Source organism: Necator americanus, chromosome I (assembly GCF_031761385.1).
Source record: "Necator americanus strain Aroian chromosome I, whole genome shotgun sequence".
Lineage (NCBI taxonomy): Eukaryota > Metazoa > Nematoda > Chromadorea > Rhabditida > Ancylostomatidae > Necator > Necator americanus.
In genome coordinates this window covers 7,016,406-7,044,018 of record NC_087371.1, presented here as the reverse complement: position 1 = coordinate 7,044,018, position 27,613 = coordinate 7,016,406, and the positions used below count along the sequence as shown (strand labels likewise).

Sequence of the window (27,613 nt, the reverse complement as noted above, 5' to 3'; positions counted from 1 at the left end):
TTCCTCCTTGGACTTCGTTGCAAAGTTCGGCCACGCAACAACCGGAGTCGAAAATCGCCAAGAAACACCAAGTTAGCAGCAGGAGCAGCAGCCATTATGCGAATGAAACGATCTAACGACGATTAACAACGAAATCAGCTACAATCCTTGTGCTCCATGGACGTTTTTACGCGACCTACAGTCTTTCTGTGCCATGGACGTTTTCTTTTTTGTGCGCCGAAGTACAAGCCAAAGAGGGCACGGTTGAATGTAACTACCCGGTTGATGCCTTACGACCGGCAACTACATTTCGAAAAATGTGAACGGTGAGCAGAACGACATCTGGGAAAAGAGAGCGCGGAGAACGAATGCTATATTTATATATTAATAATATATTTGGTATGTTTACATAATATAGTATATTTATATTATAATATTTTGTTCGTCATTATGATCGCGATATTTAATGTTTCTTACAGGATGGGAGACTACGGAGAGGGGGTTGATTCCGTCCATTTCTTCCTAATTGCCGTAAAAAACGGCCCGGCAAATACGGCTTCATTCGTTTTGGCGCACCATTTTGTACAAGAGGTTCGATTGGAGCGCACCAGTCTTGTGCGGCGCCGCATCTTCCGGGCCGTTTTTTACGGCAATTAGCAAGAAATGGACGGAATCACCTCCCTCTCCGTAGTCTCCCATCCCGTATACAAATACTCCACCTGAAATCTGCACCACCTCAGATTCGTGGGGTGATGCCTTTAATGTTTCTTCAATGTACCAGGATCAAATACATTGCTTATAGGTGATTTTCAGAAAGAGTTGACGGATTTGGTGCATTCGCCGAGGTTTAACAAGTAATTTTTCTGGAATATGAAGAAGAATTGTTGACGCACTGCATTATCTGCTCAGTCTTAAAACGATATCACGAGTAATCTTAATAATAACATTGTAAGTAAGAGCTATTTAGATGTGCCCTTGAACAATCTCCAGTGGAAAAATATAGCTACAGGCAAGATTCAGAAAAAAAAAAGCGCTCCCTCAGGCTTCCAGTGAAACATTCAGCACTCGTCCTCACTCTTAATATTAAATTTCTTCTTATAAAATCTGTTTCTCCACATTCTTTCTCTTACTCTACTCTTTCTCTATCTCTTTACTTCTTAAAAAAAACGCAGCATCATATCGCTCTGCTATCAAACCTTTTTTTAAACACTACTTGTAGCCGCATCTTTTTAGGAAACCGAAATTCCACCGCTTCAAATCAGGGCTCAGAAATGTTGAGAACTCGTTCACACTATAAAAACTAGATTTCTTCTCACAAAATCAGCTTATCCAGTTACTTATTCTTTGAGCTTTCTTGGAACATTATAATGGTTCACATTAAGTATTTCATAGGTAGAAAGAAGTTTATCGCGCGATCCCATGATGAAGCTGGTGCCTTCTTACAGTATCTAGGCTGAATAACATGTCCATTCATGGAAAGAAACGACTTAGATGAATTCCAACCTCAACTAAATAGAAAGCTGTAAAACAGTGTTGGAGATGGAGAAACGTCTAGTCTGGATGAAGGATGCTAAAGCAAAGTGCACACATATACAGTATATGATCTTTCTGCAGTCGCACACTACGTCTTGTGCATACAGAATGAGTTCTTTCGTGGAATTAGGCCCTAATATTCCGAATCCAAGGCTTTATGCAAACGGGTATCAAATCTCCTCTAAACCATTCCTATAACACGATCCAAAGACGATTCTAGAACTTGACGTACTCCCAGCAGAAATGTTGTACCCTCGTGGAATTGGAGACTATATCTTTAACGTGTTCAGCTGACGACCTATCCATAATCTATTTGAATCCCATATGAACATATCATTAGTTCAGAATAACTAAGAAACCAGGAGTATGTAAAATAAATAAATAAATATATAATAAATAACCAGTCCTAAAGAAGAGCAAATCGTATTAGCAGAGTCTTAGCAGTTTACTACTTCAACACTGTTTCCCAGGTTTTTTATTCCAACAACTAGCCGAAATAGAAATGAATATTAAATTATGGAAAGGAACTTGTCTGTTCGATATCCTAGTAATCCTCACAGCTTCTTGATAAGCATTACCACATTTGTTGAAATATTATTATTGACATCCAGAAGTATGTCACAACAAAAATGTAAATAGCCTTAATACATGAATGAACAATATGGAATTCAGTAACTCAACGATAGTCATTTTAGAAACATACATTTGCGGGCTCAGTACGAGAAAATGTAAACACTGCAGAGCCGATGACGCGGAAATAGATGAAGAGAAGAAACTGATGCGTCACAAGCACACAAAGAACAAGTTGGTTGCGGTCTCGGCCGCCAATCGATAGTAAGCGCTGATGTCGTACTTACCATATTAAAAAAAACAACAGAAAACGAAAACTTGATCATTATGAAGAAATCTGTTGATATACACTTGTGTGTTCCTTTCTGAGGTCACAAAACTGACTAACACACAAAACAGTAAACCGTACAACCAACTACAATTGTAGAGATAACAAAGAATTACTGAACGTGGGAATGGGCGGAAACTTCAAATCATGTCGGCGATATTCATCGGCATTTCGTCAATTTGGGTCGAATAATACTGCTCAATATCGCGAAGAATGCGCACATCATCGTGTTTCACGAAATTGATCGCCACACCCTAGAATGACGACCGAACTTTGACTTCATTACCGGAATTCAAAGCTAGTTACAAAAAAAAAATATACAATGCTCTTGCTACATAGAATAGGAACATTGTATGAACAGAGATCTAACCTTTCTTCCGAAACGGCCTGAACGACCAATGCGATGGATGTACAACTCACGATTGTTCGGCAGATCATAATTGATCACCTGAAATTGAGCGACTATGAGCGACGTAGTCTGAGAATAAGGTACCCTTAAAATTCAATTCTTAAATAGTTCAAAATAGATTACGAAAACGAAGAAAAATTCCATAGAACTGTAAAGCACTACATATAGGAGCACCTGTTCTACCCTTTAATGGCCGTCTATAAACGTCTTTTCAACCATTTCTTCCCTTCCTTACTACCTTTTCTAATAACAATCGCAATTTTGGGCAGTGATTTGTTGGAGTAAAAACAATTCATAGGTATCACCGTGAACATTATTGTAGAAATAATATTCACTAAGTAACACGCATGTGCACTTGCATTATTAGCGCAAACCATCAAATCAAAGCATCAAAGAAATACTTCCAACAGACTAAATAAGTGTTTAATTTCCAAGAAGAAAAGTCAAGTTCCATTTTATATTTTATGTTGCAGCTATAGATGAGCGGAATGAAAAGAAAAAGTTAAAAGTAAATAAGAATAGAAACAAAAATGAAGGCTTATGTTAAAGGAAGAAATACATCTCAGTTACTAATATATATCGAGACTTGGGAACTATGGATTTCAAAAGACAGTGAATCTTCAGACACATGAACTTGTCCGCAGTTTTTTTTTCAATTTTAGCGTTTTCGCAAGCTTTACATTCGAGCTTTGAGAACCGAGAAACCAAATTACAAAAAGAGCAGCTCATTAAGATTTGGTCCCGAACGAGATGGCCGGTATTTGAGTACTCCAATATTAAACATATATGCCATAGTAGGAGCAGGTTCTCCAACCCCTTTATTTGAAGGGATCCCCATCCCATGAGACAGACCCCCTCACCTGAGAAGACTCTCCCTATCGTACCTATGGTTCCAAACTTTCCTACATTCAGACAAATTATTACAAATTCCGGGATAGTCACCATTTCTGATGACTCAACCCAAACAAATTCACAAATTCGTTCGGATCGTTTAAAACACTGGAAAGCTACTATGATTTCAGCAAACTTACAAGTGAAACCTGTGGAACATCGAGCCCACGAGCCCATACATCAGTAGAAATGAGCACACGACTGTTTCCAGCACGGAAGTCCTAAAAACAATAACTGTTGATAGAAGTCAGGCTAGTTCTACAAACGCACTGATAAGTAACGAATTAATTCGTAAAAAGGACTTCACGAAACAAAAAGCAGATGGTGAAAATTACATGGAAATCTTAGATGAATATGAATGTGTTTTTTTTTTTTCTTGTGAATCTAAGCTGATGCTGATGATCATACCTTCATGATTTGTTCACGTTCTTTTTGTTCCATATCACCATGCATGGAGGAGACTGTGAAGTTCGCTTCCTTCATCTTTTCAGCTAACCAATCAACCTTAACAAAAACAGAGCATTTTTGGAGACAAGAGACTCGACAACGCAACACAAGTACACCAAATTATGAAATATTCAACCTTTCTACGAGTATTGCAGAAAAGTACTGCTTGAGTGATGGTGAGAGTATCGTAGAGGTCCACAAGTGTGTCGAACTTCCATTCCTCACAATCAACGGCAACGAAGAACTGAAGAGGAGGCAAATACAGTGCAAATAAGTGTAACTAACGTTGAAATGGGTCGAAGAAAGAAGTCCTAGAAAGTCTTGTAGAAGTTATCGTACGCACCTGTTTAATACCTTCTAGCGTCAGCTCATCACGTTTTACAAGAATTCTTATGGGATCAGTCATAAACTTGCTAGTCATTTCGAGGATTTCATGAGGGAGCGTAGCAGAAAGCAATACGACCTAGAACAAAAACTACTTGAATGTTAATCATAAAACTAAAACAATCTTATACGATTCACCTGAGCCCCAGGTGGAAGGTATCTGTAGATGTCATACAGCTGCTCTTTGAATCCTTTGTTTAACATTTCGTCAGCTTCATCAAGGACAAGCAACTTTATGGAACGAGTGCGGAGATTGCGTCGACGGATCATATCAAAAACACGCCCTGGTGTTCCGGATACCTTAATCAAATAGGGAGTATTTATGAAATACCTCCGTTCTATAGACAACACGAAGAGAATTTATGGCAAGATACCATAGGTAAAAGCAATGGCTCTTTTTTCAACGAAAATAATACTCACAACATGTTGCCCATAGTCCAGTTTTCGGATATCCTCTCCAATATTCGTCCCACCAATACATGCGTGGCACTGCACGTTCATGTAGTCTCCGAGGGCAAGAACAACCTGAATAAACAGAAATTACAATTAATTACTGCGCCGCGACATAATTTAGTGCAATTTCCATCACCAACTGCATAGCTCCTGAAGAGGATCCCACTTTAGTTTACTTCAATTTTAAATTGAAGAATGTTGCGATGCGAAAGACTCAATCATTCCCCAAGCTTTCGTAAACCCAAGGTACAATGAAAACAACCAACTCAATGGGCGATATTTCGAGTAAAAAAATTGTTATAGTTTAAAAGATGTATCCTCATTTCTCTCCTAACTATTTTATCTCTTCATGAGTCAATAAAGGAGTCGCTCATTTTGAATCTACTTCGTGTCTACTTTACAACGCTACACTCAATGAAACTCAAGTTAACAACTAATCTCACAATCATCTGAATGTTTCATCCTCTTCCTGAACAGAATACATAGAAAAGTTTTCGATTACCCTACAGTTTGCTGCAGCAGTACTCAAAAATCACCTTCTGGATCTGTACAGCCAACTCGCGAGTCGGGGACAAAATCAGTGCTTGACATTCACGCAGATCTGTATCGATTGATTGCAGAACAGAAATCGAGAATGTTGCAGTTTTTCCAGTACCTGAACAGAGACCCTTCATAAAAAGAATTTCGGAAAGAATTCATAAAATATATCACAGCATTGCTCCCTTACCGGATTGAGCCTGCGCGATGACGTCACGACCTTTCAGAATCGGCTTGATAGCACGTTGTTGAATAGCCGATGGCTTTTCAAAACCGTACGAATATATGCCGCGAAGAAGTGGCTCTCTTAACCATGAAAATGTTAACCACATCACAAGAGGTTTCTCAATTTGAATATAATCATGTAAACACTAGGAGCAAATCACAGTTGGCGAATCTTTAATTTCTTTTCACCTTTAGTTTTGTAGAGTAATACGATGGTACTTGCTCTTCACCTACTGCACACACTTTTCACCAAAGAAAAAAAAAGCAGCGAAATCAGCGTTCTACAACTGAAAAAGGAAGTTTGAGAGTCTTTTTGCTGGAAGAGGAGTTGAAAAAATGCGTTTGCGAAGATTTTCGATGCAAGATGCCCTCCAGAAACATCGGGATATGCGCACTGCGAGGAATCTTTGCTAACTGAAACAACCTAGAAAATCCTATTCAGTTCTACACGCGTTCAATACAACGACTGCAACGTGTTTTGTTGCACAAGGAAAGTAGAACACAAGAGAAAACCAATGTGTTGAAGCGAACGCAACGGATCTGCCACAGCATGCAAACATAAATGCCGGTGTTATATATTTAAATAAAAATTAAATTACTGCGCAGATACATATGTATATATAATAAAATGCCAAACATTGTAAATGTAAATGTTCGCATTGTAAATTCTAAGGAATAGTGTCAATTCACCTCAATCCCATAGCATCGAACGTTGGAATTACTTCCACTTCTTCAGAACTCTCGAACTCCACTCCAGACAGGTCTTCTGCCGTTGGCTCAATATTTCTTCTCTTCTTTCCTGACATCTCTGAGCTAGATCAGTAACTGAAACTAGTTTTTTGCGAGGAAATTTTAAGTAAGCTAAGGATTCACTCATAATGAAATTCGAAGACGTGGAAAAGTATTGGGTTTCACCAACCCTATGCAAACCACACGATTATATATCCGCAAAATGCGATTTTTATATAATAAATAGAATTTCAAATATATTACAAAACTGTTTGAGAGCACAATTACATAAGCAGGCCAATAATACAAAACAAAAAGGAGAGAAATGAATGAAGAAGATGTCACCGATACCCACGTAATTCTACATGACATCCATCGTACTCACGTAGAATTAAAGAAAAGGTGCCGGATAACTATACCACCTAACACAGTCATAACGTTAGTCTTTTCCTTTCTATATTTTCTATAACCGGGCGGCAAATAAGAAAAAACAATCAACCGGTGCACTTGTGTATGTTGGTGATGTGGGCTAAATTCGAGATTTGTAAAGTAACTTCCGTTATCAGATCGCAAGTTCCCTATTCTTAGTGTACTGAGAAAGACACTGTGAATGAGAAGCGATTTCGTCTTCTAAATGGAACAAAACTAGCCATGATGAGAGGAAGCATGGTAAATTCGGAGAAAAAAAAAACTAAGAGGGAAACTGGGAGTAAACGGATATTGAAGGCAGGTCCGGGAATGTGGCTAAGCGAACTTTCCGGAGCTTCTTAGAACAGCTTGCCCACGATCAGACCGACCAGCAGAGCTGCGATTGCCAGCAAAATCACCTATAATGTCAACAATTCAATCTGTTTTAATGTGCTCAACAACATGTGTAACGTAAGAAACTCCCGAAAAAACAGGGTGTAGAGAAATTTCCTCCGTGTACAGTCACGCTGTTTTTGTTAAACGCATAACGTCAAACGCATCCTCTGACGGATTTTTTTCTTTAAATATCAAATAAATACGACGGAAAGATTCTTCCCGAAATCTTAACACAATTACACATGCTACAACATTTAAATACTAATTCGCGGAGATAATATCATGTTTGCAGCAGAAATCAATGGATATTAAAAATCGTCTTCTTGCTCCTATGCGGCCAGATATTGATGTTAGCAAAATGTTCATTATTCCTTCACAGGAAAGATATCGAAATATTTTGCTAAGACGCTAAAAGGAAAGAGGTTCTTATCTCGAAAATTCACTGAATTTCTAATAAATCTATATCTACATCTATAATATAATATATTATCTTGTAATGATAATGGTTGGAAATCCAGGAAAAAGCCAAAACAAAAAAATTCAAAAAAGTTTTGGTAGAAGAAAATGTTGCATGTACATCATTGGCACATATTGCAATGAGAAATGAATTTCAATCAATACTAATGTACTACTGCACATCAGGCAGTGAGAATAGATTAACATACGGAATACCATGTACAGATGTAAAATACACGGTAAACAAGAGCAACGCCGATGACGCAGCACCACGTAGAAATCAAACCCCAGAATTGAAAAAAAGCGAAATTCAGGAACGCCTCACTGCTCTCTAGATCATCAAATTTTTCTCTTCAAACTTGTGTTAATTACAAAAACTGAATTCTGCACAGAAGTTAAGAAACAAAAATAATACCTGTAACGTTGGCATGCCACTATCAGGAGACTGCATAGCTTGCTGAAGCTTAGCATGTTTCTAAACAACGTTATACTTTAGGTCGAAAAAAATGGACAAACGGACAACAAGAACACAGAACTTACACTAAATAATTCATCGAGATCGCGCTGAAGCAATACACGATCTTTTTCTGACTTCAACCGTAATTCAGTTTCACTCTTTAATTTCTCCTCAAGTTCCTAAAAAATTGAAGATTTCTACGAATTCTTCCGGAAGATCTCCAACACAACCAAACAAACTATTGAAAAGACTTGATTTAGTACTATACTGACCGCTACACGATTTCCTCCCGGAGATGCAGATGCTCGGGCGTTACCTGCGTTCATTGGGCTAAAACAGGAGGTCTTCTATACATTCACAAACACACTCATTAATAAACGTCGAAAAAAGACGGGACATGGCATACCTTGTAAAACCGACAGCAGATGGGGCTTCCTCCTTGATTGCGCCTGCATGTTCACCTGTACGTTGTTGGAATACAACCATTAATTTGCTGTACATAAGCTCATTAGGAGAAATCGTCTGAAAGTTCATAACTTGAAGGTTTACAGCAACAAAAAAAATATAGCATTCTGAAAGTAGAGATTACCTTCCAAATATTATCGAGATCTACCTCACCAGGAGGGCAGAAACAAGTCTGAACCATGAACTTGTGACGACCTACGTCAGTAGGAACACCATCCATCGGTTGCAACATGACTGTGATGGTTTTGGAACTGCTTGGCGGCAAAACACCTTCAATAAAGGTATGAATACGAAATTCGATTGTAATATATGTATGAAACGCTTACCTGAGTTAGGGCGTACACAGTATTGCTTCGGAGCAGTTGTTTTTACTTTGAAACAAACTGGTTTTTCCGTTGGGTTCTTCAATTGCAGATGGGCATTGACAATGTCAGTGAAAGGGCCTTCAAAGAAATGTTCGAAATGACATTCTCAAGTGCTAGAACAATTATCTAAATAGCAAAAGAAGAACAGTACGTCAACGCACATTAATCCGACAACACGTCGTATGGGAGGAGATAACTACATTAGCGCATAGACAAGTGGATTGAAGCTACATAAAAGGAAGGAATGCAATTTCAATCAACTTTTCATGATCTGGAGAACGGCGTTCACGCACTTCGTGAAAATTTATGCACATCGCCATCAAAGGTGAAACAACCGTTAAGAAGATCATCGTTAAATCGATGATCACGACAGCAAACAATGTCTGGATCAAGCGCAAAAATAATCCAAACACTTTCAACTGCAGAAGAAAAGATCGATAAACGTGGAAAACGTGTTGATTTCCATTGATTGTACAGTTCAAAGGTAAGCATAAATGAATAATATTTGGGTGTCCATATCATGGAAATTTCAAAACATCGAACTCTACAGATTGGAAAAACACTTGAGAGCAGAAGAAAGATTTTTAATATTCAAACTTACATCCTCACAATTGAGAGGGGGGGGGGGGTTCGCGCACACGCGCACGGTGTTTAAATTAATATGATTTGCTTCTAACAAAAGTCTGCCAAAAAAAATCGTATTCCAATAATTCATAGTAGATGGTTAAACGAAGGAGGAAATCATGGCACATCTAGGATTTGAAAAACTACACTCTGCATTAGTAGCTCGTTGATCCTGTCACTGTGCCATTTCAAGCAATCTCTCGCAAGTTGCGGTCTCATACTAGAACTTTTAGAATTTGATACCATTTTCAGGCTTGTTCGTCAAATCCCGGGAAAGCACTCAACTTTCCATGACCTCCTTACTGAGCGGGAATTACTCCAAACAGCTAACATAGTCCGATGTTTTTTTTTTTTTGTTATGGGTGATGGATGGATTCAAATCGGTTTATTGAAAAAATACACACCGATCAGCAAAAATCCCCATAAAGCCGAGAGAAAAGAATTTCCTCGGAAGCAGGATCTCTCACCTTGGTGGATCGTTCATGTTCAAACGAGCTAACTTAAAATTCAGATCACCTATTTTGTAAAAGTGCTTCTTTATGAAAAACCCAAATTCAAAACTAACGCGATATTTATGCATTGATTATGATGATTCATCTCTCGAATTAGATTCGCGCCATAACGAGAGGTAAGCATTGGTCCGTAAAGTATGAACTGGCTCATAAACGAAGAGTTTAAATAACTAATGGATTAATAATAAGGGAAAGAAGTTCCACTAATGCGTGCACGTATGGCAAGTTCAGCAACTGCGGAGGTGATCTGAACAACTTCAGCATCAACCCCAAGAAGCAAACAGTTAGAAAAGAGCTAAATTATGAAAAGAAACTTATGTTAGACTTGTAGAACGCTAATAATATGATGGATCTGAAAGATATAAGAACTGTATGACTAACATATACGAAACTGTTACCATACCTTGGAAAACCAGCTCCTTAGCAGGTTCCAACTGTAAAACTTGAGCAGGCTTCGATTCTGACATCACAGGTTTGAAACTGAAAAAACACTAAAATCAATGGGAATGTTTGTTGGCGGCACACTCATTCAATACGTCGTCTACGATTGTAAACGTTGTGTGGTCAGAATGACTAAGTGCCGATAAAAATGCTACAAATAGAAAACATCTTCCCGTGAGCGCATATAGACGAATGAATAGATGCTAAAATGAAGAACTGTACATGATAAACATACCCAAATACATTCGATAATACATGAATCTGTGTGCGGTTGTAGAAAAGATGTGTTTAGCGAACGACAACATGTTAAACCGGTCACAATGGCACGTATAGAATTGGATGTTCATAAATCATCGTTAGATAGCAACTACTAATTTCGAAAAGAAGAATTGCGCAATTGAAAAAAAGAGTGCGTCCAGACGACGCAGAGGAGCACTGATCGCCGGTCGCTCTCGCGCCTGACTCTCGCCGCTCGCAACGCGTCGGCGCGCCGATACGCAGCGAACAAACGAGGTACGCAGCAGAAATTTGAAATCCGCGCCGCGAATGCCGTATCCGTGCGCTCGGATCCCCGTGGATCGGTGGATTACAATATCCGAGGGAGAAGTTGTGGGGAATTTGCCACAGTTAGATCCAGATGGAACACCACCCGAGGGCTTCTGGCATGTGGTCCTCGCAGAGTTCCGGCCCTCCTGGATCCTGGGCCCAATAGAGCCTTTCCGGTTCGATAAGCGCGCTCCAGCGAAAAAAAAATGTGCCTTGCTTGGATACATTGCTGTCTGCTGCCGATAGTGGTTTCTCCGCGAACACGCTGCAAAACTACGTCTCCACACGTCTTAGCACTGGAAATGTTCATGCAACAGACGGCTAGGTCCCGGAAAGAAGTGCCGTTGCACCGAGTTTGCGTCGGCAAGATCACCAAATAGTATTGGATGACACGTAAGGATAAAGAAGTCGTCTAAGTGGTTTCGTCTCCCTCGCATTTATCCTCCCAAAGACAAATATGTGTATTGAATACGAGCTCAGAAGTAAAGAGCGCAGACGGACAGATCTTGCTTGATGTGACCTTTGTTGTCTTGACCCGGAGTGCGTGATACTCCGGGTGATTGCCGATTGTTCTAGAATGTCTGCTTGAGGGAAATCCTCACACTGTAGTGGGGGATCAAAATGACCTGATCCCGCGTCCAATGTAACTTTCCTTTGGAGGATATATACGATGAAAACGAAACAATTTAGATCAGGAGACCGTATGGATAGTATTGGAGGGCGACTTCGTTGCTCTCCAATACTATCTATACGGTCTCCTGATGCGAACTCGATACAATTCGCTGCAGGACCCGGTGGTTTGTTGCAGAATGATTTCCAGAACGAGAACAAAACGAACGTGAACGAGTTTTTTGCGTGTGATATGTTTGTCCGCGCTCTAATTTCTCTTGGATAGCAGTGTATTCGATCAAGGCACACTTTTCCGCTGGAGCAAGTTTATCCAACTGGAAGGATTTTGTTGGATACGAGCTCTGAAGCCTACCGCAATTGCGTGACCGGCTTCGCTCGAATTTGAGCTGTAGGGCTAGTGGCTGCGATGGAAGTCCGAGCAATATTCATCTCTGCAGTCGTCTGAATCTTCACGATTATAGTAGGATCAAAACGACATAAAGCACGGCGCAAATGCGTAAGCAGCTGCACTCGAAGCGGCGCGATGAAGTTGGGGGTTGAAACCCATATGGGACCATCCACCGAACTGCAGCGAAGGATGGTGCTAACAAGGTCCCTCGATTCCAACCGCTCCGCTTCGACCGCTAGTGGTCGCTTGCGAAACGACACCGTGCTTCATGTCGTTTTGACTCTAATGTAATTCGAGAGAATGTATTGAAATTTGCAGAAATCTTCGGAAATTCGCGTTTTCCATCTCGCTTGTTGAGGTTTCTCTTGGAAAATCCGCTTGGACGGTTTTTTTTTTCTCCTGCGCTCCTCTGATGATATTTTTGATTGAGGAAGTTATGTAAGCTTTATAAGATCTGGGACCTTTTCATCCGGAATCGAATGAACGCCAAAAAGTGCTGCAACAAAGTATCATTTCTAATATTTCAGACATCTAGGATACTTAAGTGAGTGAGAGAGATCCTCGAGTAACCGCTCTATTTTGCAACGTATCGCAAAAATCCATGGATAACATTATGTAAGCGATATGTGGCAGTGTAACAATACTTTTCAATTGAGGTATCCGTAATCACTCATAACAACAACCAACTACAATTTTCTCCTAATCTGACAACTTGGAGATTCGTTGAAGGCATTTTTTATACCATGACTCTGTGTTTGACTTTTACTTCATCCCTTCGTGATGGATTTATCTGCATTGCATTTCCTTTGTTTACAGGTAAACATGGTGTTGATATGATCTTTATTAGTTTGATTTCTGTGTTCTCCGGAGATGAATGAATGAATGAATGATTAATGAATTCATACGTGGAGATGCTCTCTTTAACCTGATCAGGGGTTTCAGGTCTACTTTCTCAGTCACTTCAATGTTTACAGACTGTTTAACGTGATAAACACGTTTAGCAGTCAGTAAACACGTCGAACAAGAGAGCTGAGAATCTCCCATTTAGTCCTCGAGCGAGACTTGAGGTGGTAGGTTTTGATCGGATTGGCTAGTCTTTTAAAATCTCAGTGAAATTTGTCATTTTTCCTTTATTTTTCTACTAATCTCGTACCTCTAGCATATTACCGTTGTAGAATTGCCTTTTAAACCAAGTGAAAGTTTTGTAGTTATGCAATTCGAAAATTTACATTTGCAAAAAACACAACATTTGGGCTCATTTCAGAAAAGTCCTCACATTCACGCATAACTCGTCCAACTTCATTTAACAATAGGTAAGTTGATACCATCTATACTCTCTTCTTCACAGATTTTCTATCATAAAAAGATCATTTGTGTCGCTGCATGCGGCTTTCATAAAGTAATTGAAATAGCAAAAGGAGAATATGTAACGAAAAAATTCCAGAGGAGAAAAAAAAATGGCCAAAAAGGCGAAGAAGACCACTAAGAAGAACTCGCGGACAGTTCTTTCCGTAAGTTATTGTGAAAAGAGTGAAGAATTCCTCAGTAAAATTTGAAACCTTTCGACCTAATTGTATGCCACCTAGTACATTATTTTAAGCATTTCCATCACTCTGCTGGAATAAAAACGCTGTTTATAATGTTATAAGCGCTGGTAATGTTTCCTTCCAACAATATATGTTTTTCATTAGGAACGGGCTACCATTTAGATTTATTCCAAAAAGAAGCCTAGCATACGAACGTATTGCATGTATTCATTGCTTTTCAGAGAAAGGTACGAGCTCGACCGCATGCTCGGCTGCGTTTCAGCTGTGTTTCCTGTAGTGAAACAAAATCTTCTTCAGGAATGCGCTTTGATTAAATCCCGAAACTAAAACAATATCAATCCTTGGCAATTGCTCTTGTACCCTAAATTAATCAAACAAAACGTGTACAAAATGGCACTTTCAAAACTGCTACATCACATTATTAAACGGTCCCTTAACTAGTGAAACTAAGGCAGATCTACAGAAACTTGACAACCATCTCTTGGCAAAGACGAGGCACGCAACGACAAGAGGACTGCTTCCTCTTCTCCAGACTCAGACATAAGCAACTTTGTCCTAGAAAATATTTATCATCGTTTCTAGGAAAAAACACAAAAAAGTGAATGAAAGAAAAAGGAAACTACCTTCACAGTCATTTTGGCGAATATTTGATCGAGTTTGAGCGACACATCAGCCATTGATTTACTCGCATCGACGAAAGTATGGATTCCACGTTTTTGGTAGTATCCGACCAGAGGCGTTGTCTTAATCAACACTTTCAAACAAGTGGAAATGTAAATCAACATAAAAAAGTCTCATTCTAAAAAAAAGCCGAAATCAAATTGCTCTACATACCATGCTATGGTAAGCGGCCATACGTTTACGTAGCGCTTCTACATTATCATCATTGCGTCGTATCAAAGGTTCACCTGTTACATCATCCTTCATAGGTACCTGGAAAGCAAGAGTGATCCTCACGCATCTAGTCTCTTGTTACTTTGTGTTAATGTGTATTTACTGAGAAAAAGAAACTACAAGGAGTTGTATTCTCAATTTATAGTGATCCATTTTATCGATGGTTTAAATACTAGAAGTTAGAGAAGAGTTAGATGATAAAAGCGAGGTCGATGGCCCAAAAAAGTGGAGCCGTCATTCCCAACGGCGCACTTGCGAGTTAAAGGCAGCATACCACGAATCTGAGGTGGTGCGAATTTCAGGTGGAGTATTTGTATACGGGATAGTAGATTATGGAGAGGGGGTGATTCCGTCCATTTCTTCCTAATTGTCGTAAAAACCGGCCCGGAAGATGCGGCACCGCACAGGGCTGGCGCGCTCCAATCGAACTCCCTGTAGAAAATAGTGCGCCGGAACGCTCGAAGCCGTTATACGAATACTCCCCCGGAAATCCGTACCACTCCAGATTCGTGGGGTGATGCCTTTAAGCCGCGGGATACTATCAATTTTGAGTTATTCTGAGGGAAATCCGAACTTGGTATCGAATCATATGATTCACAAATTCTACACTTTCAAAATATATATTCTTCCATTCTTCTTCCAGGTGAAAAAATGATATTCTCGTTCGAGGAAGGGGCAAAATCACCTTTGGAGGATTGAATTCCTCATGATAGCTACGCCCACTTTTGACGTGGAATAATCGCCCAGTGATACGGCGCTCAAGTAAACTATCATCGATTTGGAACTCCACCACGGTGTCTAGTGGCTCTTTTCGTTTCTCTAACAAAGCGTCCAACTAAAAAAAAGTGTGTAGCTTGATTTCGCTAAGAAACAAATGATGAAGCGTAGCGGTGGCATATCTATTTACCTTTTCGGCCTGTACTACAGTCCTGGGGAAACCATCCAAAATAAAACCTTTCTGGCACTCAGGCTTATTCAAATTCACATCAACAAGTTCGCAGACCATGTCGTCTGATACAAGCCTGCCCTCATCAACATACTCTTTGATTTTCTTACCAAGTGCAGATCCCGAACTTATTTCGGCACGTAGAAGATCGCCTGTAACCATCTTACTCCAATGTCTTCTCCAAATTAAGGACAAAATATTGTAATCATACCCGTGGATAAATGACATGATTCATATCTTTCAGCTAGCAAGGGGGCCTGAGTTCCCTTGCCTGATCCTGGTGGACCAAGTAGAACTGTTCGAATGCCTCTTCCGATTGTTTCTGTAGGGCCACGGGTGGGTCTGATTACCTCATCGGGTAGCACTTGAGGAGAAGGTCGTGCCATTGTACTACGCTGCTCAGATTTCTACCAAGTTCTGGAATGAACATTTGTATTACAAAGTTATAAATGGATGCTAGTAGTTAAGAAATATTGGTAGCGTTAAAGGCATCACTCCACGAATCTGAGGTGGAATGGATTTCAGGTGGAGTATTCGTATACGGGATGGGAGACTATGGAGAGGGGGGTGATTTTTCATTTCTTCCTAATTGCCGTAAAAAACAGCCCGGAAGATACGGCTTCAGGCGTACTGGCACATTATTTTCTACAGGGAGTTCGACTGGAGCGCGCCAGCCTTGTGCGGCGCCGCATCTTCCGGGCCGTTTTTTACGGCAATTAGGAAGAAATGGACGGAATCATCCTCCTCTCCAATCTCCATAGTCTCCCATCCCGTATACGAATACTCCACCTGAAATCTGCACCACCTCAGATTCGTGGGGTGATGCCTTTAAAAACCACTTATAAGCAATGAAGAATGGATCGATTAGAACAAACCCAAGAATTAACGAGGAAAAAAATTGAAGCAGTTTCTTTTCGATACATGCAACATGTTGCGAAACAATCTTGAGTTTAACGCGAGAACTAACGCTGTCTATAGTAGGGTTAAAACGACATTGTGCCCGGTGCAGTTGCGCAAGCGGCTGCGCTCAAAGCGGCGCAGCGGAGAAAGCAGTTGGAATCGAGGTGGGATCATCGCGAACTGCAGCATAGAATGGGGGATCCACCCTTGATCCTTACCTTCATCGCAATGCTTCGAGCGCAGCCGCCAACGCAAGTGCACTGTGCTTTACGTCGTTCTTGTGCACTTTTTACAGTTCAAACACACATGTTCTCTAACTTGCGTGCGCCCGAATACGTCCCAATTTCACGACAGCAGCTGATTACGAAGGAAACCAAAAGCGGAAATGTCATAAAATACCACTGACATTGCAATATTCTGAAACCCTATTCTAAGCACAACGTAACACTTTCCCTGCTCACTTTGTTTCAATATGTTCGCCGAACTTTTCGTAAATAAAATCGCTGCCGAACGAGTTGTGTCGGCTTGACTCGGCGGAAGTAGGCAGTGGTACTGGCCCAGTGGATGTGGCGAGTAAGCGTAATAGTGAAAGAAAAAGGATTTTGCTGTGACCTCTGCTATGGAACAATCATAACAGCAAAAAAAAAATCAAAAACAAGAAAGGAACGGCGAAGAGTTTGTAGACAACATCTTTCCATCGATTATCGTCCCATCGATCAGTGGAAACACAGATACAAGTGTTCACCTCTGCTGAGGACGTAAACGAGAACGAGAACAACCCACCGGATCCAGCTATTCTGCGCCGGAACAGTTTTGAGGTGTAACATTTACTTGCTTTACTACTCGACAAACTGCCAAATTATGGCTACAGTGCCGTGTGTCTGGGATTAAACAATCGTCCCACCTTAAAGGCATCACCACACGAATCTGAGGTGGTACGGATTTCAGGTGGAGTATTCTTATACGGGATAGTAGATTATGGAGAGGGGGTGATTCCGTCCATTTCTTCCTAATTGTCGTAAAAAACGGCCCGGAAGATGCGGCACCGCACAGGGCTGGCGCGCTCCAATCGAACTTCCTGTAGAAAATAGTGCGCCGGAACGCTCGAAGCCGTGTCTTCCGACCCGTTTTCTTCGGCAATTAGGAAGAAATGAACGGAATCACCCTCCTATCCATAATCTACGACCCCGTATACGAATACTCCACCTGGAATCTGTACCACCTCAGATACGTGGGGTGATGCCTTTATCTGGGGTCCTTGCATTCATCTCGAACTGCTAAAGCACGACTATCCGAACATAACTAAAACTACGCTATTTCCCGTGGTGGTGCAGACGGCGGAAGGGGAAGGAGGAGCTCTCCTTATCTGTTCCTCTTCTCCACACTATAACTATTGCATGCGCTGACCTTTCATGTTGCACCAGGTCTATTTGGTTATGATTACGAGTCAAGAATGCTACCTTACTTCAAAGAGACAACAAAAAAACCAAATATTTGGAATAGAAGGCTCTAAGAAGATAAGAAGATGAACGTTAGTTGCAAATGTTCGTCAAAATGTCAATCCAATCCGACCTTAAAAAGAATTGACAGGAGCCGTACGTTGAAAGAAAATGAAATGCACTAGTGAGATAAGAGTGGGCAATCGATATGACATGCGTTTCTAAAGCCAAACAGACGTTGTAGCAGTTATGATACAATCGCTAGGGTGTCTTCTCAGCACTGGCGTACCTTCAATATTGCACAAGAATCATATAAGGACTGTCCGGGATGCCCGTAGGTGGGGAAGAACTAATTTCGTCCCATAAAATAAATGCAGCAAGACAGGAAGGTTACAGTAAGATCACAAAGTTCAGGACCTCTATACTGCGTTAAAATGCCCTTCCGGTGGACATACGGTGGACACCCGTGCGCTGGGACCTTCACTTGATTTTGCTCTCTGTCTGGACACCAGGCGCTTTCATAGCTGCAATGATATAGTTGAATCAAATTGACTTGAATTTCGATGCAGTTACGTAAATGTCTGCGTTTGAAGTATAGAAGTCCGGAGGGAGAGGAGGAGGACCCCTGCTAGCAGCACTCATCTCTGCAGTTCACGGTGGTCCCACCACAATCATAACCGCTGCGCTCCACCGCACCGCTTCGAGCGCAGGCGCGTACGCAACTGCAACGAGTTTCACGTCGTTTTGACCCGTCTATACGTTCTCAGCTTGTGACCTGCAAACAGTTGAAAACCGCACTTTTCTGCAGAAACCAAAGCAACCACCTACGCAACGTTGTGGCGTAAATAAAAACATCAGGAAAAAATAATAAGCTGGTTTGTGTAAGTGGAGCATGTAACAGAAATATCGAACAGGACGTGTTTTCAACGAGAAAGGTGCAGCTATGTGAGATAATATCTATCTACGTGAAAAACTGCAACAAATAGTAATGTTATGATATAACATCCTTTTCGAATTCCTGAAAAGTTCTGAGATGAGTTGAAATCTATCGATTTTTGCCTATATCCAGAAGAGGCAAGGTGATAGCGACGTGATTCTGTGTTAACTGCATCAAAATGTCCGTCAAAATCAAAATATCCTACGGATTTTATGATGGATTGACTATTGATGAATTATTTTGATTTTGAGAAATGTTTAAATTCATCTTGTTTACTCAATTTCTGCAAAAGAAAGTACAATTTCTTTAAATGATGGGTAAATGAAGAGTGGATTGCTCACCTAATATGAAACCTAGCGTTCAGGATGTTACTAGCAGTCCATTACCCCTTGTGCCAATAAATAAGCGATCTACTACCAGGAAAAAGTCACCAAATGAACAAGGTAGAGGCCGAAGTGTAATCGTGAAGAGTTTACACACTTTCTCCTTAGAGTTCAAAGATCCATACCTCTTACAGGTTAGATTGAATTCCAAAGAACCCTATAGCCTTACATTTTCTCTTCGATGTATACAGTAGCATACAAGAAAAATAAATCATCAAGAAATAAACATCCTGATCCGTGAGCAGGTCAAAATCACGTCACTTCCTTGGGGCTCTCACATTTTGCCCCACGCAAACTCGCCGATACTCAGTGAACAACGTTGATACGCAGGCAAATTTAAATGAACTCATCGTATACGGTTGATTCTAAAGATCATCATTTTTTGCCTTCCTGATCTTATCCAACCTATTTTTTAATCCTACCAATTCATTACAATAAGGAAATCTCATTATTTCCAAACGTTGCTTTTTGCGGACGCGATGCAAAGTTGTGGTTGACGTCTTTGTTGGTCTTGCAGTGAAGGGTTTTTTCTCTCAAGCGTTGTTTTTTTTTCAGATGTCTGATACAGCTGGAGAGCTAAAAACGACTGAGACGAAGGAGAAGGAAAATACAACTCAAGATGTGTTGCCACCTTCTGGATCGGTTACTGATCCTGAACAATGTGGAAAGAAAGGTTCGGAACTTGTATAAATTCCATTTAATTATTAGTTTTTTTTTTCTTGCTGGTCAGTGGTTGGTGAAAGTTAGAGTTTGTCGTTAAGGAGATGTTGGTGTCGAAGATGTTAATAGTCAAAATGAGGAGGATGCAGAAGCGTTATTAACCATACAAGACATTTTGGACAATGAGGCATCCTCAAGGGAAACTGCGAGAGTATTGCTTGGTGCTCAAGACTCTTCTGTTTGCACATATCCAGAGGTTAGCTGAGTTTCAGTGGATTTTACTTTTCACAGGAATTTCCTACTTTTCTTTTCGGATGTTTTTTTTTGTTTGAGAACTGTATTACTTGCTTCACACATCTCGGTAGTATTTATCTAATTTTTGGGTTCCAAATCACACCCTTGATTATTAGGTTGTGGCTTATTCAAAAGAAACGAGTGATCTGAGGATTAAATCTCTCTAAATTAGGGAATGGAAGTTTCGCTACATAGCCAATTTCAGTTCTTTTGGATTTGTTTGGCATAGTTCCTACTGCAGTAATTTTGAGATGTTCTGATATTTTCTGAATATTTTTGAATTTAGGGATATAAACCACGTCAAGCTCTTTTTGCTTGTCTTACCTGCGCATCAGATCCGGAGAAAAATGAAGCTGGTGTGTGCTATGGCTGCTCCGTAAACTGTCACGATGGTCACAATATCGTTGAGCTCTTCACGAAAAGACGATTCAGGTATTTTTTAAACACACGTTACTGCATCAATTGACCCAAAATTTTTTGTCGTACTTTCTTATTTACGTTCGTAAACTGTTTGTTGGGATGTTTCGAATCCTTGATTTTCTAAGAAAAATGAGACTGAGTACAAACGGAAGAATATTGCTAAACATCCTGGTCACTTATTCTTATTCTTGTTCTGTTAGGTTTTAAAGATGCTCACAACACAAATTTTTCCTGGATTGGATATTCAAGCTGCACTTTAAAATCACCTGTAGGATGTTCCCATAGGAATGCTGTTGTGGAAGAGTATTTCGCCTATTAAGGATTAATCAAAATTATTTTTAGATGTGATTGTGGCAACAGCAAATTCAAGTCGAAATGCACACTGTTTGAGGTTTGCTCTGAAAGTTCTTCTTTTCGTTATTCAATTTTTCTTTATTTTCCTTTATTTATGGAAACAACTACTAGGAACTAGGAAACGCTAGTCATGGGCGGGTCAAAATGCCATGAAGCTCAGTTCGGCGCTTCGGGCTCTGCCATACACTGCACTGAGTTTCAGATAGTTTTGACCCAACTTAATTAAGTTTCACACACATTTTTTTTTGGCCTTGGAGTAGAGTCATCAAAGTAGCGTAGTGCTTGGCCTATTTCTTTGGTTACTAAGTCAGATAGTTAGTGAAAATCATTTATCACTGCAATTCTCGGGGACAATGTAGTTGAAGATGAAGAGAGCACTCAGTGGCTCATATTTCTAGACGCTCTCTTTTATTTTTTTCTCTAAGTAACTTTAGGTTGTATGTCATAGATCCTCTAATACTAATGCTTAGGTCTTAAGTCCCCGATTGATCTAGTTATTTACGTCCAGAAATAAAGGCGCCACTGAGTGCTCCCCCAACTGCATTTTATCCCAAATATCTTTTTTCACGAATAGTAGGTCTATTTGTCTGTATTCGATTGCTCTATTTATTAAAATTCTACTATACAGATATTTTGTAGGACAAAGATACGATTAATACGGAAAATATGTACAATGATAACTTCGCTGGGTTGTTCTGTGTTTGCAAAAAGCCATATCCTTGTGAACTTGATGAAACTATGCATCAATGCGTCGCATGCGAAGATTGGTTCCATTTATCGGTAAGTTGTCTTACATCGACATTTCTGCAATTCATTTTTTCTTTTTTGCTGTTTTTTTTTTTGCAATTTCATGTTCGGACATCCTTTGTCATTCTTCTTATCCTTTTCTTCCCTGGCCTGTTACTGAGCTCTCATTTTGTTTATTTCCTGACCTTTTTACTTGGAGAATTATTCTATGCGTTTCTAAAGCTGTGGAATGCTACAGCATACTCATCTATCTATTCATTTTTTTTAGAAGTGTCACTATTGTATAAACGAAGTTCTAACGTTTTGCTATCCTTCCCTAGTTACTGTTTTTCAGCATCTTGACGAAAAGTGTGCAGCTTTAGTCGAAGAGCAAGAAACATCGGGTCAAATGGAATTTTCTCTGGTACGTTCAGGCTCCAGTTATCTAGTACTTGTAGATCACAATTCCCTACAACAGATCTGCAAGGATTGCGCTTCTCGCATACCATTTCTGTCTTTGTTACACACGGGAATTGCTAGTGCCAACGATAGCCCGGTTTGTTTTTCGTCAACCATAGAAGAAGCTAGAGAAGGACCTTACCTTCTGGTGGATGGTTTTAGGCAGCGCATGTGTACATGTGCAGAGTGTTCGGTAGGCTATTTTTGCTGATTTCCTATGCCATGTATTTCTTTATGTTTTTTAGGCTCTTTACGAACGAACGGGTTGCGAGTTCTTTATCGATGTTGACGATGACATTGAATTGTTCACCAAAGAAAATATCGAGAAAACTGAGGGAGAGAAAGAACCTGACGACGATACCATAGTCAACGAACTTGTTCAGACTGCTGGTAGAGATGCTGCTATTCATGTCCTTAAAGGTAGTGCACGTTTGCTCCGTACTCAACTTAGTTGTAGAAATTGTTATAAGCACGAAATTTGCTACCGTTCTCTTCTCTATACAGAATACCTAGGTGTTTCAGGTTTCAATGACCTCAAACGCAACCTCCACGATTTCATGCGAGAAAAGCAAGAGGAGGGAGTTGGTGTGATCACAGCCGAGCACATCACATCATTTTTTGATAAGATTAAGCGCAGCCGTGTTGATGAATCATCGGGTGACGATTTTTGAAAGGTGAGTAGTAGTTTCAAGTTTCATTGTTGTTGTTATTCATTGAAAGTGATAGTTCTATAATTAGTTATCCATTCACTTCTTTTCAAATCATCTTCACCTTCACCAAATTATAGTAAGGTCAAAACGACATGAAGCCGCGTACGCTTCTGTGGAGCGTAGCATCTAGGAGCGTGGTGAAACCCTTCTTGGCACCAGACGTCGCCGCAGTTTGCGGACCCAACTCGGTTCCAACTGCTGCCGTTTCGAGCGCGTACGCAAATGCGCCGGAACTACACTAGTGATTCATGTCGTTTCGACCCGACTACAGGAAATCACTTTTCTCTCCCCTTATTGAGATAGGCTACTTCGAAGTACAAATAAATGCAGGGGTGAAAACATAACTTTTTGAAATGTTTTAATCAGAAAGTTTTGGGAATCTTGTACCAATATGACCCAGTTCAAATGAATTGTTAGCGGAATGGCGAAACTGTCGTCTTTTCGTAATGGCCGTATCAACGTTGTTGTCCACCTCTCCATCGGATAGAGGCGTTTGGGGAAGACATCGGCGGCGATGATGAATCTGAAACGAATTTACATGGTCATCATGTTGTTCTATGTTTGTTCATATTGCTTATTGCAGTTTGATGGGAATATTCTCCTATAATGCAAAGTATCTAGTAGGACGAGCTTTGTTCGGTCAGAGGAGTGATTTGATTTATTGCGGTACATCCATCACGTTGCTAATGTACAGCCTCAGAAGAAAATGTAGATGAGGGAACCACCCAGTGGCGTTATTTCTCGACACTCTAACTTAGTTTTTTCTTTTAGTAACTTTAGCTTACATCTCATAGATCCTCTAAGACTAATGCTTAGGTCTAAGGGCCCGATTGATTTAATTATTTACTTCGAGAAATAAGGGGGCCCATTGAGTGGCTCCCCCCAACTACATTTTATTCCGGTTTTACTGTGTGCGTTGTTCCTGGATGCCGCATTACAACCCCCAGGGCCAGGAGACTTCGGTGTTCCACTTTATCGATCAGAGAGCATGGTTAAATGCTGGGTCGGGGAGACAGCGACGTGGCTGCTCGCAATGATACTAAGATGTAGCTCGTAATGTGTTGATAAAAGGAACAAAACTATGGCAAGACTGAACAAAATGCAGTTTTAGTACGAGTTTGATGGTATGGAAGGACTCTTACAAATGTCATACTGTATATCGTGCCTGTGGGAAAATGAGAGGTTTTGAGTTGTAGTAAGATGAAAGATTCCCTACAAAAGGTGTTGAGTTTGATATTTTTTTATGGAAATAATTTCTGTTTGGTGCAATCCTCAAGCGTTCACTAAAGATGGCGTCCGCAAGAGACGATGGTGGAAAAATCATGAAAAACTTCGAATTTAACATCCATTCGTAGGGAATGGATAGAGGTGAATGGAAAATTGAGGGTTGTAGAGTTGGAGATGAGACAGCAGTGAATGTTTCTTCTCGATGGGATAGTGGTGTTTTTAGTAGACAAAAAAAAAAACAGAAAAGTAATCACAAACGTAAATCTCTACCTGGATCTCCAGTCGGGCCTCCTTTGAAGTTGACATACAAGGCATACTTCGCTTTGGTTTCTGATCCGTAGAGTAGGATGCAGATGGTGAATGGCAATCCTTCACGACGGGACAGGATTCAGCCAATTCGCGATATAACAATCCGTGATATGAATCTTGCAGGCTTTTGCTACGCTCTCGATCAGATGGCTCTTTCACTGTTCTTGCTGCATATGGTGGAGTACCATTTGGTGTAACAACGTCCCGTTGTAGAAATCCTGTACGTGTATAGCATGTATTTACTAACCAGCATATCTTCTCATGTTTTTTTTTTTCCATTATCTTACATCCTACTCGATAAAACCCAAAAATCTCAAATGTAACAATTCCAGTGGCCATATTCGCTTACTGATTTCTGGATTGTTGCGTACAGCTTGAGTTTTTTTTTGACATAGTCGAACAATTACTTCTTTCGAATTTGGTTCATATCCTTAATTCTGCCAACCATTAACCTACTTGCAGAAACACATTTTGTGGAGAATTTTGTTCTGAACTTGTGTCGTCAATAACAATACTGAATTTGATTTGATAAGCCTCATCGCTTCTTTGCAAAAAGTGCTTGATATCATCTCAATTTCCTTTTTTTTTTTTTGTTTTTTTTTCTGGTTCTTTTTTGTATTGGATATCTGTATTCCCAACACGAGTTTGTAACAAAATTGTTCTTTTCATTTCAGTGCACTGGTCAGTTTTTTTTATGCCAAGAATTTCAATGTTGAGTTTCGTAGCACCAATTACCAGTGAACAATATTTGGCTCAAAACGACCTGAAAGCGAGGGTCACCCTTCGATCTCAACGGTTAGCTCCATCAAACGATTTCGAGTGCAGTCGTTTAGGCAATTGCACCAGCCTAATACAGCTCGTTTCGAACCGATCGTACAACCCCAACACTATTTGCTCATGGAGAGATCCCAACATTGTCAGTTTCGCCAACGCTGGCTTTAAGCCTTTCCATCACGCCGTTACAACTGACTAGTGCACTGCCATGAAAAACATCGTATAAAAACTTGAACTATGCGAAATATTCCTACCTGTACGCATTCTATCAACCAGAAATGAGACAAGAATATTCGCTGCACGTAAACTCTCACGATGCCTCTTCCAGCCTTGATATTCTCGTATCGTCTCGGTTATAGCCTCACCTAGTAAGTCCCAGTGCTCTGTCTGTAAAAAAACCTCGAATAACACGCACACATTGATGATCGACACATATTTCGGCGCTCACCTTCATTCCCATTTCTTTGTATCTTCGATGCAAAAGTCCAATTTCGAGACATTTTTCAGTAATTTTTGATGGGTAATCCAGATTTGAGATCACTAAAATTTCTCTTGTCAGATCTCTGTAATCCATCTTGGGTATATCATTTTCATTACATATGAAGTACTGGTTAATAAAGATTAGACACAATATTTGTATTTCTTTTCATCAATCAGATATGCTATGATCATTGAATACCTCATCGAGAAGTAATACGTTTGAAGTGATTATCCGATATAAGGTATGTATCCTTCGGATTTTGGTTGTAATTTTATTTCACTATTTGAAAATTTTGGTGTTTTCTATTTCTGATGCAAAATTTCACATGTTGTAGGGAACCGGATGAAAAGTGTAAGTGTATCTTTAAAATCTTTCTAATTCTATTTGAGCTTTTAACTCATCAGATCGTATGGAAACTAAGGTAAATAATGCTAACAAGTTGGTCTCACCATACTGTAGAAATTCGACGATTTCTTTGTGATGTTGTTGAACGTTTTGTGTTTCATCCGTTTTGAGCATAGCACTAAGCATAGTATTATGATGAAAGACGTTTTTAATACGATCACTTCGAATAAACAATCGACGCATGATAGTATTCCCGCAACTGCTTTGACCCGTCTTGCTCATATGTCGCCATGCTGTTCGCAGGATCACTTTCTGAGAAAAAAAAAGACCTTCAAATTGAGTTTTTCTGCCAAGGTATCGGTTCTAGTAGTTTTTTTTTTCTGCACAATTTGTTCTGAATCAGGAACGGGTGCTATCTTCGGAGGATTTAATTCTACAGTGTTGTAAACCACAACATAGATGGAATGACTGGCAGGGCAGGGCAACTGTAATTTTTCAGTCTACCAACAATTTCGTGAACAAATTCTATGTTTAAAAAAATCGGGAAAATAGAAAGATGCATAGAAGAAGGATTTTAGGACAATATCATTCATTATAATCCTAATAGAGACGTTGCTTTCTTCAAAAGAGTGGATTCCCTTCAGATCTAATAACTATTAACAATATACTGTCAGCTACGAACTCCTGCAGCCGTGTGACTGAGCTGCGTCCGCCGCAAATTGCTCGCTCTCTGCGCTTCTTTGCTGCTCCGCAAGCTCTTATCTTTGTCCCAAACAGGTGATTCAAAAGATAGGGATTGATTAAAAAGCGTTTTGCAAAGAAAAAAAAAATTGATTTCTTTTGATTTCGAATTGATTTCCATTTTAAAGAGTGCATATCGCGAAATTGTGACGATATAGGGATCTTACCATGAGTAGGTAGGGGTATGGGTATAGTTCACGTCTATAAGTGTGGTCACGTTCAATTCCTCCTAGAAATCAAGAAGAAACAGCCTTGGTTGCACTCGTGTTCCCTACGATACAACTTATTAGGGTACAACTTACAGCTAATTTACAGTTTGGAGAGCTTCTGATGCTTTTTTTCGAGTTTTATTTATTAACTGAAGTGAAAAATTAGGACGACGTCGTCGGAATTGCCCGTGTACTAGCGCGTAAAATGTTGCATCGTAGAGGACACGAGCGCTCGCCGTGACTGTTTCTCACGCTTTTTTTCTGAATAATTAGGCGGGATTGACCGTTATCACACGTATGCTCGTAATCCACCCGCGTAACAGCACTTTTTCGCTGGGGAGATGCTGAGGTCGTCAACTTAATGATATATGAGTTTAAGCACGAAGAGAATTTTCCCCGTAAACTTTTTGTTAAATTTTTGTAATTTTTGCAATTTCTGTAATTTTTATCTTTTTTTGGGGGGATTTTTGTAGATAAATTTTTGTAAACTAAAAATGGAAAGTGTGAAAAGGAAATTCTGCAAATGTATTATTTTACTAGTATTTTACGATGAATTAGCGTGTTTCTACATACCTGATAGGTTGTCAGGATCTGCGGTTCGTTCAGTTTCGAGCGCAGAGATGAAGATTGCGGTGAAAATGTTGAAGATTGATTCGAACCCATTAGAATAACGATGAAAGAAAGT

At 40.0% G+C, this 27,613-nt stretch overlaps 6 protein-coding genes across 8 annotated transcripts; 2 read left to right on the top strand and 4 right to left on the bottom strand.

Moving 5' to 3' along the window:
- Positions 1–2,550: 2,550 nt before the first annotated feature.
- RB195_004762 (uncharacterized protein) lies at positions 2,551–6,562 on the bottom strand (the record flags this gene model as incomplete). Its single annotated transcript, XM_013448802.2, has 11 exons — positions 2,551–2,664; positions 2,781–2,858; positions 3,851–3,931; positions 4,119–4,214; positions 4,294–4,401; positions 4,501–4,620; positions 4,680–4,841; positions 4,962–5,066; positions 5,531–5,649; positions 5,722–5,837; positions 6,447–6,562. 11 exons carry the CDS (start codon positions 6,560–6,562, stop codon positions 2,551–2,553), a joined length of 1,215 nt encoding a protein of 404 aa, XP_013304256.1.
- A 690-nt stretch (positions 6,563–7,252) lies between these two features.
- Positions 7,253–12,214, bottom strand: RB195_004761 (uncharacterized protein; the record flags this gene model as incomplete). Of its 2 annotated transcripts, none has more annotated exons than XM_064182745.1 (10): positions 7,253–7,312; positions 8,161–8,220; positions 8,286–8,381; positions 8,475–8,532; positions 8,609–8,724; positions 8,792–8,937; positions 8,994–9,110; positions 9,326–9,451; positions 10,572–10,648; positions 12,138–12,214. In XM_064182745.1, 10 exons carry the CDS (start codon positions 12,212–12,214, stop codon positions 7,253–7,255), a joined length of 933 nt encoding a protein of 310 aa, XP_064034012.1. The 2 variants fall into 2 exon arrangements, with proteins under 2 accessions (XP_064034012.1, XP_064034013.1); XM_064182746.1 differs by lacking the exon at positions 9,326–9,451 and adding an exon at positions 10,845–10,870 and having other exon boundaries at positions 12,152–12,214.
- Positions 12,215–12,916: 702 nt separating this feature from the next.
- On the top strand, positions 12,917–13,729 carry RB195_004760 (uncharacterized protein; the record flags this gene model as incomplete). The annotated part of the gene is made up of 4 exons (XM_064182744.1): positions 12,917–12,989; positions 13,241–13,243; positions 13,438–13,486; positions 13,618–13,729. The coding sequence occupies 4 exons, from the start codon at positions 12,917–12,919 to the stop codon at positions 13,727–13,729; spliced, it is 237 nt and encodes a 78-aa protein (XP_064034011.1).
- A 525-nt stretch (positions 13,730–14,254) lies between these two features.
- RB195_004759 (uncharacterized protein) lies at positions 14,255–15,946 on the bottom strand (the record flags this gene model as incomplete). The annotated part of the gene is made up of 6 exons (XM_064182743.1): positions 14,255–14,275; positions 14,344–14,463; positions 14,555–14,653; positions 15,300–15,449; positions 15,522–15,712; positions 15,772–15,946. 6 exons carry the CDS (start codon positions 15,944–15,946, stop codon positions 14,255–14,257), a joined length of 756 nt encoding a protein of 251 aa, XP_064034010.1.
- Positions 15,947–19,182: 3,236 nt separating this feature from the next.
- RB195_004758 (uncharacterized protein) lies at positions 19,183–22,803 on the top strand (the record flags this gene model as incomplete). Of its 2 annotated transcripts, XM_064182741.1 has the most annotated exons (10): positions 19,183–19,353; positions 19,775–19,892; positions 19,981–20,135; positions 20,460–20,605; positions 20,936–20,984; positions 21,587–21,727; positions 22,029–22,097; positions 22,152–22,325; positions 22,378–22,552; positions 22,655–22,803. In XM_064182741.1, 10 exons carry the CDS (start codon positions 19,183–19,185, stop codon positions 22,801–22,803), a joined length of 1,347 nt encoding a protein of 448 aa, XP_064034008.1. The 2 variants fall into 2 exon arrangements, with proteins under 2 accessions (XP_064034008.1, XP_064034009.1); XM_064182742.1 differs by lacking the exon at positions 19,183–19,353.
- Positions 22,804–23,200: 397 nt separating this feature from the next.
- RB195_004757 (uncharacterized protein) lies at positions 23,201–27,591 on the bottom strand (the record flags this gene model as incomplete). Its single annotated transcript, XM_013448798.2, has 6 exons — positions 23,201–23,365; positions 24,340–24,596; positions 25,407–25,539; positions 25,601–25,692; positions 26,083–26,290; positions 27,502–27,591. 6 exons carry the CDS (start codon positions 27,589–27,591, stop codon positions 23,201–23,203), a joined length of 945 nt encoding a protein of 314 aa, XP_013304252.2.
- Between the last annotated feature and the right edge of the window lie 22 nt (positions 27,592–27,613).